General features: G+C 32.8%; 1 protein-coding gene across 1 annotated transcript; it reads right to left on the bottom strand.

The window, feature by feature from the left end:
- Positions 1 to 275: 275 nt before the first annotated feature.
- LOC110302100 (olfactory receptor 18-like) lies at positions 276 to 4,410 on the bottom strand. Its single transcript, XM_021172881.1, has 2 exons — positions 4,200 to 4,410; positions 276 to 1,282 (listed from the first exon to the last, which is right to left on the bottom strand). Exon 2 carries the CDS (start codon positions 1,267 to 1,269, stop codon positions 325 to 327), a length of 945 nt encoding a protein of 314 aa, XP_021028540.1. The 5' UTR covers positions 1,270 to 1,282; positions 4,200 to 4,410; the 3' UTR covers positions 276 to 324.
- Between the last annotated feature and the right edge of the window lie 5,930 nt (positions 4,411 to 10,340).

Below are 10,340 nucleotides of genomic sequence, written 5' to 3' on the forward strand. Positions count from 1 at the left end.
TCATTTGTGCACATGTTAAAGGCATGGAAATTGTTAACGGTGAAACCTAATATAATGTGAAATATTTATGGCTGCACTCTTTGGTATTTCATTGTATAAAAACATGTGCTATGCCAATTTTTAAAGTTATATGTTCACGAACGGGCCACAGTAAAGCTATAACATGTAACTTGAACAGGCACAGCAAGATACATTTAGATTCACTACATGTATGCAATAATTTTTTATTATCTTATATTCAGAAACTTCTATAGTCTTTACATTTTTTCACTATACCATTCTCAATTGTGAGGCCCACAATTTAAGAAACTATATATTAGGGGATTATATAGGTAGGTAACATATTATTTGACTGAAAATTTTCTGGAGGGCCTTTTTGATATCCTTGTTCCTCAAGCTGTAGATGAAGGGGTTCATCATGGGAACCACCATGGTATACATTACTGAAGTCACCACACTTTCCTTGGAAGAACTAGAAATAGATGAGCTAAGGTACACACCAAGACCTGTCCCATAAAATAAGCAAACAACTGACAGATGAGATCCACAAGTAGAGAACGCTTTACATTTCCCCCCAGATGAAGGAACTCTAACAATGGAGGAAATAATTTTATAGTAAGAGTAAAAGATTCCTGAGGCAGGGAGGAATCCAACAATGATACTGACAAGAAAAATAACTATGCTATTTATAGAGGTGTCAGAACAGGCAAGTTTTAGAAGCTCTGGAACATCACAAAAGAAATGAGGGATTTCTATATTAGTACAAAATTTTAGTTGTGACACCATAAAGCAGTGCACCTGTGAATCAATGAGACTGATACAAAATGACATTACAACCAAATATCTACACAGACGAGGATTCAGAATGACTTGGTAGTGTAGAGGGTGACAAATGGCCACCCATCGGTCATAGGCCATCACTGCCAGTAGAACGCTGTCCATACACCCAAAAAGAAAAAAGAAAGATACCTGGGTTAGGCATTCAGCATAAGTTATGGTTCTGTTATGGGCATGCAAGTTTATCAGCATTTTGGGGATGGTGGTGCTGCTGAAGCCCATGTCAGACAATGAAAGGTTGTAGAGGAAGAAATACATTGGGCTGTGGAGGTAGGAATCACAGCTGATGGCCAAGATGATGAGCACATTTCCAATCACAGTGAGCAGGTATATGAGCAGGAATAGTGCAAATAAGACAGGTTGTAATTCAGGGTCCTCTGAGAGTCCAAGGAGAAGGAATTCCAGGTTACTTGTTAAATTATACAGTTCCATGGGGCTAGAATATCTTTTTAAAAGAAAAAAAAAACCTTGGTGATGAACTAAGCACTACAGAAGCAACTCGCTACATATGTGTTTTTTTTAATTAATTCATTCAATGGTGTTTGTTTTTATTATTTCTTATTACCATTTAGCTTGCAATCCTGCCTCATTAACCCAAGGTCTTGTAATACAGGTAGGCATATGGTACCACACTTAGCTGCAATATTTCTTCTTTTTCTTTTCCTTTCTTTTTTCAATATTCTTTTCTAATTGTCACTCAACATATTAGTCATTTCCCTCTCTTTGTTACTTTGTTAATTTCATTGTTTGTTTGTTTGTTTGTTTGTTTGTTTCTTTCTTTCTTTCTTTCCTTCCTTCATCTTTTATTTGGTATTGGTAAATTAAGATCTCATATCTTTGTACATGTTAGACATGTATATTAATTATGTAGCTCCATCTATGCAATGCCTCACCCCATCATATTCTGTAAATGCTACATGAGAACCAGTGAAGAAGTCAGGCTGAGTTCACACGTTATTCTTTTGTTGTTATTTGTAACAATATAGTAATATTTCTTAGCTATATTTCTAATGAAAGTTTTCAGGATAGGTTTTTTGTTTTTTGTTTTTGTTTGTTTGTTTGGTTTTTTTTGTTGTTGTTGTTTTCATTTTTCCCTATTTAACTCAAATTCAACCCACTCATGTACAGTCTAAGAATATAGGACCACGGTGGAGCCAAAACTTTATCTTGAAACTTAGCTTCACATTTTTATGACATCCTAAGATATTTTCAATTAAATCATTTTTCTAAGGACAATTTATTTCCTCTAAAATCAGCTACCTTAATTTTAAAATTTTAAGTGTTTATTTCTTCTAAAATGTAAAGATATGATTTGATTTAATGTCTCATTGAAACTCAATAATATGTTCAATTAATGTGGAGTAATCATTGCAAGTTTCCAAAATATTTAATTATGATAAAAATTCAAGTAAGAATTAACAGAAAATCTCAAGCATGAGTCATTCAATAGGTATACTGATTAAGTCTACTGTATAATAACAAGACATGAAACCCATGACTACATTCAATACTTTCAGATAAAAATTATGTTCAAACTTAGTTTTAAGTAAAGATTGCTGAAATGAAATTTACATAAAAGATGTTATCTGTCCATTATGTGTTTGTTGAAATTTTGATAGTGTCATTTTTACATTTAACTTAGATGGTACAGTTTACTTTATTGATGAAGATAACTTCAGATATATCTCATTGATAAGATGTTAAAGAAGATGAGAGAACAAATCTTAAAACTTAACTCTCATGGACTTATTTTCTTCTCCTTTCTTCAAATCAGTTTATAAACCCCAGAATGTTAAATATTTGTGTAGTTGAAGTGTACATCTCTTTTAACATTTTTTCATTCTTCTTAGATTTTAAGAGGTTATATAACACTGAAACTTTCATATTGTTTTGTAAACTTCTATATTCTATCATTATTATATGTATCACTATTAACAAAATTTCTCTGTGGTATGGTTATAAAGGAATGTGATTCTACCAAATAGAAACTGATGTAAGGGAATAAGGACCTCAAGGCCAACCTTGGTGGTAAAGTCAATCCTGTTCTCAAAAAAGTAAACAAAAGCAAAGGAATACATGTAAGAAAATATAATTTTATAAGAATAAAAATAAAGTGGATTTGCTAGTGGTGCAATTCAGCCATTGGCAGCTTGCTTAGATTGCATTCAGAATGAGATTAGATGTAAAGTCCTAAAAATAACAAAAATAAAAATAACAATAATGAGACCAAATTAGCAAAAAAAAGGAGCAAATTGAAGTATCAAATAAAATAACAATATTTTGCTGACTGTAACAGCACCTTACATTTTGGCATATGACTGTACTTAATTTCATCTTTAATTTGTTCAAATCACAAGATAGTATCATGATTTTCACATCTACACACAGTTATACATCTGGAATAAGATTAAATGGGAGAACTTAATTTTAGTAATAATAATGATTTGCCTGATGCCACACTGGTAATACATAACATATCAGATGAAAAGTCATTTTATTCAATCACTTCAATTAAAAGTAAAATTCTAGCTATTTAATTAGATTAATTCTAGCTAAATAATTAGATTGTTGGAATAAATAACTATAAATAATTAAAATTTAAGGTCTATCCAGACAACTTTATGATTTTCCTCAAATTCACATGCAATAAGCAGAAATTTGAGATATAGTTAGAAATTTTCCAGTATACTCAATCAATGGTGTTTTTAATATATGTGTGAAAATATTTTGTAGGTCAGAGGTCAACTTTGGGTATTCTTCATTCTATTTCTTTTGACAGAGAGTATCTCATGGATTCTGGACCTTACTTGAATTACATTGGCTTGCTAGTCAAACCCCAAGATCTACCTATCTCAATTCACCTAGTCCTAAGGTTACAGACAGACACCAACATATCCAACTTTTTTGTATCACTCTTGGTAGCTGAATTCAGGAACTTATTTTGCACAACAAACATCTCACCACTAATTCATCTCTTTTAATCCCTCTAACAGTTCACTGGCTCTTGATATTTATTTCCTATTATTATCATCATCTTTATTTTTATTACAAAGTGCTTGATAATTTTAATCAATAGCAGAGAGGTTAGAGAGGCACCAATTTTTGTTCTGGTTGAAAAATTTCTACTGAATTAGAATCTACAAGGGTAGAAAAATAGACTATTTGATTATTCTCATATTAACTAATAAATAAACTTAGTCACCATAACTAATAACATAAACTTCATAGCACTTTGTGATAAAATTTTGGTTATTGATGCATTTCCCCCACTGATTACTCTACAACATATACTTTTATCTTTCTGGAGCCAACAATGTAATAATCATGTCTCTCTTTTTTCTCTTGCATAGATTAATACTTACTAGGTTGTAAATTACTTCCACTTGACAATGACCAGAGGTGACTGAAACACTCTTTCAGTCTTGTCAGATGTGTGATGATGTTCCAGTTTCTGTGTTCACGACTGGTAGGAAAACAGTAAATCATGACACTTCCCATGTGATAGATGAATATGTGAGGAGAAGGAAACACAAATATAAGGTATAAGGTATTCTGGATCAGAAATGTTAAACTAGGGCTGGAACAGAAAGTGGATATTTATGAGATTTTGAGGCTCAATTCACAGAGCTAATTATTATGCTTCAAACTATTCAAATCTCTAAGGATCTCCTAATAGTAACGTAGAAGAGAAAGGGCAAAAGTGAATGTACTGAGAAAGGCATAACCCTTCCCATCTCAGGAAGAAGCTTAATTGTACTGTTCTGACCTCCAGGTTGTAGAGATATTACAAAACTAATACACATACTTTTAATTAAATTAAGTAATATGAGGTTTGATATGTGCAATTTAATTGAACAATTAATGTAATTTGTAGATAGTTAAAATTTCCATATAAAGTATCTTATTTTAAGTGGTATCTGTGAGAAGAAATTTTCTCTTTTAATTTCTCTTCCATCAACATACTTTTTTCATTAATTAATGTCAAGAAAAGATGACATTTTCTAGTAAGATTCAAATAGTCATTTGAATTTCTGAATGCTATTCAACTGTAATTCATCTCTCTTTTAATAAAATGTTCTCTCTCTTTTACTCTTTGCCTCCCTGTCCTGTCCTACTACTTCATTTGCATCTCATTACATATAACAGTCTGTTTTCAAATTTGAGATACTTTGCCTCAGTCAACTAGATAGTGGGTTTTCAGATGTGAGAGGCTGTGGAAATTTCTATGTTTAACACCTCAGTCTTTGGGATAATATCTTTAGTATATACAGTGTAATGATGGAAACTTAATGAAAATTATCTTCAACTGCATATTTCAGTTCTTTTTGGGGGGATGTCCTAAATTATAATTCTATGTGTGAATAGCCACCAGGTTGATTTTTAGTTTACTGATATGAAGAAGATTCAGGCAACTATTGATTTGGACAGGGGGAAAACTATAATAACTATATTTGCACATATAATTATAGAGAGTAAATTGTATGGAGACCAAATGGCAGGACTACATACATGAACACATAGCATATACAGATAAAGATAAACTCACCGATATACTTACATATGTGAAACAAAATATTAAATTGAGATATTTGAATGATTGTGCAATAGGAACATGTGATACTGAACACAGTCATTTGTACTAAGAACTCTTATAAAACACTCCATGAAAGCCAAACTGAGTCTAGGTTCTAAAATGTAGAAGAGAAAATAAAGTTGAGTATGTCAGTGACTTGTTCTGTGTTTTTAACACTTCCATATCATTTTATGATAAAATGTTCAGATAATGATGCCATATTCAACATTAACATCATTGTGTTGTGGCTTTATGAATCTTGGTTATGATTGAAGAGTCATGGAAAAAAAAACACATCATTTATGTAGAAGCATTCACCAGTTTTATACAGAGATTGAGTTCAGCTGTAGATATAGCCATACCAGACCCTGAACTGAGACAGTCATTGATAGAAATATTAGCCTTTGAAAAATGCAAATGTTGAATGTAAGGGTATTTTTCTGCTATGGAAAGGGAAAACATTGATCAAAAGTTGGCCAGTCGAAGAGGGACATACAAGGTAATCTATTGCCATCAGAAAACAAACAGAGGGGCCTGTCAGCTTGAGATTCCATAGTACACAATATAAGCTATCTTCCTTTGGTCAGCCAGAAAGTAGCAAGTAGACAAGAAAATCAAAATTAAGTATTTCTGATTTACACATGATACAGAAGGGAGTGCAGCTTTGGGTTTGCCTACAGATTCACTTCTAACTCTATTCCCTGAAGCTGAATATTACAATATAACCACTTCTGTAGATGGCCCTTTACCCTCAGTAACAATGGGAAAGGCAAAGCCACTGTAGTAGAAAAGACTACTGGAAAGTACTGGAAAATGTGTGTTCTGGCAAACAAAGAGTAGTTAATAAGCATAGACACAAATTAAAGGTGCAAATGAATGGCGTTGACATAAAAGATTAGGTAGTTATACAATCTGATGTTATTGTACTTTTCAGAAAGTCTTAGGATTCAGATTGGCTACTTCAAAAAGTTTCTGAACAGTTTATCGGAATTGGTAAGTTATCAGTAATAAAAAAACTTGTCCAATGGATTAACTGTGTGGGTCCACAAGGGCAAAAATGAAAGTTGAAATCCTATGTGGCTGACATGATGCCTAAATTTATGGAGAAAGGATCTTTTACATTGATGTGGTAAAAAAATATATATTTCTGTAATTCCACGGACAGCAAAGGATGAAATTAAGTGTGATATGGTAGATGATCCTGGGGAAGGACTTGATATGTGGTGATTGAGAAGAATCATAAGCTGTGCCTATGTGGCAAAAAAATTGATCACAGTGATTAAATTTCTAAACTTATAAAAGGGGCCACTACCAACATACTAACAGCCTTGCTCCTAAATTGTTGTCAAACCATCCTGCATGGCAAGAGCAGTAGCTTACAACAAATGAAAATTCCAATATCTTGAACAATGGAAAAGGAGCAGCTAGAGGCTCAACATATAGTAAATCTACCAGTCCATGGAATTCTCCTGTAACTGTTTTAAAAAAATGAAACAAGGAAAATTAAGGATGACAATAGATTTAAGAGCAGATAATATGTTAATACAATCAATGGGTCCTTGAAGCATGGACTTCCTTTACCATCTTTGTTACTGAGGTTACAGCCAATGGTCATAATTGACTTGAAAGAATGCTTTTACACAGTGCCCTAGTATGAACAGAATAGTGTAAGCTCTTCTTTGCAATACCTACTTTGAATAATTGTCATCTACCAAAGAGATATCACTGGAAGGTACTTCCACAGAGAATGTTAAATAGTCCAACTTTATGTCAGTATTTTGTACAATAACTATTATAAATAATTCATAAGCAAGTCTTTCAATCTATCATTCATCTTTATATGGATGACAATCTGATAAATAACAAAAATGGTTTATAGAATATGTTTAAGGTAGCACAAAAATTTCTGCCATACTGGGAGTTACAGATTGCTCCAGAAAAATACCAAGAGGAGATTCACTTACTTATTTGGATTCTAAAATCAGTCAACAAATAATTTTATCCCAAAAGGTGCAGTTCCATAGGGACAAATTGCAAACACTAAATGATTTTTTAAAATTAGTGGGAGAAATGAACTGGCTAAGGCCTACAACTGAATTAAGTACATGTGAGTTAAGTAATTTGTTTCAAACATTTCAAGGAGAATAAATTTTAAACAGTCCAAGATGTCTAACATTTGAAGCAGAAAAAGAGTTAATTCTTGCAGAACAAAGACTGCACAATGCATATGTGGATTGAATTGATCATAAACTTTCTTTTATTTTGGTCATGTTGCCTTAAATACATTCTACTGGGCTCATTATGCAAAGAGAAGGTAGTATTAGGAAAGGATTTTCTTAGCTCAAAAACAAAGTAAAAAATTGAAGATTGAGTTAATTATTAAATGTAGACTAAGATTATACCAATTATCAGGAATAGACCCAGCCAAAATTTTAGTGCCTCTTACAAATGATGAGATTATATCACTATGGGTGATCAGTGAAGATTGACAAAGAGATTGCAGTAATTACTTGAGTGAAAATAATAAGAATTATTTGAAAATCAAATGTATACACTTAAAAAAACTAATAGAATTCTTTGACATACCATAAAGAGATCACCAATTTCAGAGACAACTAAATTATATTCAGATACAAACAGGATGAGCGGATGGTAGGTTATAAATCAGATGAAATCAGGTGTAAAAAACTCTATAAAACTCAGTTAAAAATTCAGAGATGTATGCAAATCTTATGGAATTATTAGATTTAGATATTATCCTGAATCTCTTAGCATAATCATAAACTCTTTATATGCAGAAAGAGTTGTTTTGCATATAGAGATTGCTGAATTTGTACCTGATAACTCAGAATTAACCTATTATTTACACAATTGCAGGAGTCCATCAGAAGTAGTAACCATCCTTTATGTGCTACTCATATTAGGCCTCATAAAGGTTTGTTGAAGAAGTGACGACATTGACCAGTTACTAATAGGAAATATGTTAAAAACCTCAAATTTCATGAAAAGCATCATGCTGATGGGAAAAATTCCCATCACATTTCAACAAGCCAAATAAAATAATAATAACAATAACAAAAACAAACAATAATAATTAATGTCCTAAGTGTTTTCTATACAATCAAATTCCTTTATCTGCTAGTAGTAAATCTAGTGATAACAAGAGAAATAACATCTGACAGTTGGATGTTTTCTATTCCTTAGACTTTGGAACACAATAGCATATATACCATAACTTTGACACATACTCAGGGTTTCAATAGGCAACTGCTTTAAGTTCTGAAAAGTCTGACGGTGTATTACACACTTATTGTAAATAATGGCAGTTAGAGGGATACCAACAAAAATTAAAACTGCTAATGCTCCTACATATATATCCAATAAAATGAAACAATTATTTTAATATTACCATATAAAACATGTTAAGGTATACCGCACAACCTCACAGGACAAGCAGTTCTAGGAAAAACCAATAATACCTTAAAAGCAAGAATATTAAACAAAAGGGGAGATTAAACAACCCCAGTGGCAGATTAAATAACGCCTTGTTAACTCTTCAAGTTGGTGAAAAAAGAACACCAGCAGCTGAAAAACACTGAGTTATCAAAAAACAAAACAAAACAAAACTGAGCAACTGCTAGAAGGATGCATTTGGTTGACATTAGAATGCAAATCTGCAATACTTTTAAGATGGGGATGTGGTTATGCTCATGTATCTACAGGAAATGAGAAAATATGGTTACCAACAAAACTTATAAAGATTAGATCTAACCAGTGAATACGTCTTATCAACTGAATTTGCATGCCTTCAAAAAGCAAATAAACCTGTGTGACTCACTCTCACAAACCGATTTCTGTTTCTGTTTCTCCAAAATATGCATACTTATCTGCTTCAAAAAACCTAGCCCAAAGGTTTGGTCACACAGAGACTGGACAACAGCACAGATGCTGGACTGCAAAAACATAGACTTAATAAGAATAGAGATTGGAGAACAAATGCTACACCTAGGTGTTTTCTTTGGGTTCATATTTTTTCAGATTAACAATTTTTTTCTAGCCCCAAATAGGAATTCTTCACCTCAATTCAGCATGAAACAACTATAAGGACAATGTCATCCTAATCCTTTAAATTGGGACGAATGGATTTGTTTGACCAATATGGTTGGTTGTTTGCATGTAGGGTGGAGTGTTGTTTTGTTTTTATTGTATGTAAAAAAAGATTTGAAGGTGGATTTGTTTTATTCTATATTGATAGACACTTAAGGTTGTTTTATTTGAATTAAGTGTATTGATAGAAATTTAAGGATGTTTTGTTTGAGTTAGTGCACACTAATAGGGATATAAGGTTTTTTTATTTTTGTATATTAGTCAACATTTATGATTGTTTTGTTAGACTATATTGTACACAATCTGTTTATTTAAAATATGGTGTAAATTCTAGTTTTAGGGTTCTTATAATTAATTTTCTTGTATGTAGATTGTTAATGTTAGGGGAAACGATATTTTTTTTTGAGTAGTGATAATTTTTTATTACATCTTTTCCTCAATTACATTTCCAATGCTATCCCAAAAGTCCCCCATACCCTCCCCCCCTAATTCCCTAACCACCCATTCCCATTTTTTTTGGCCCTGGCATTCCCCTGTACTGGGGCATATGAAGTTTGCATGTCCAATGGGCCTCTCTTTCCAGTCATGGCCGACTAGGCCATCTTTTGATACATATGCAGCTAGAGTCAAGAGCTCCCGGGTACTGGCTAGTTCATAATGTTGTTCCACCCATAAGGTTGCAGATCCCTTCAGCTCCTTCGGTACTTTCTCCAGCTCCTACATTGGGGGCCCTGCGATTCATTCACTAGCTGACTGTGAGCATCCACTTCTGTGTTTGCCAGGCCCCAGCATAGTCTCACAGGAGACAGCTATATCTGGGTCC

This window comes from Mus caroli, chromosome 9, assembly GCF_900094665.2.
Source record: "Mus caroli chromosome 9, CAROLI_EIJ_v1.1, whole genome shotgun sequence".
Taxonomy (NCBI): domain Eukaryota; kingdom Metazoa; phylum Chordata; class Mammalia; order Rodentia; family Muridae; genus Mus; species Mus caroli.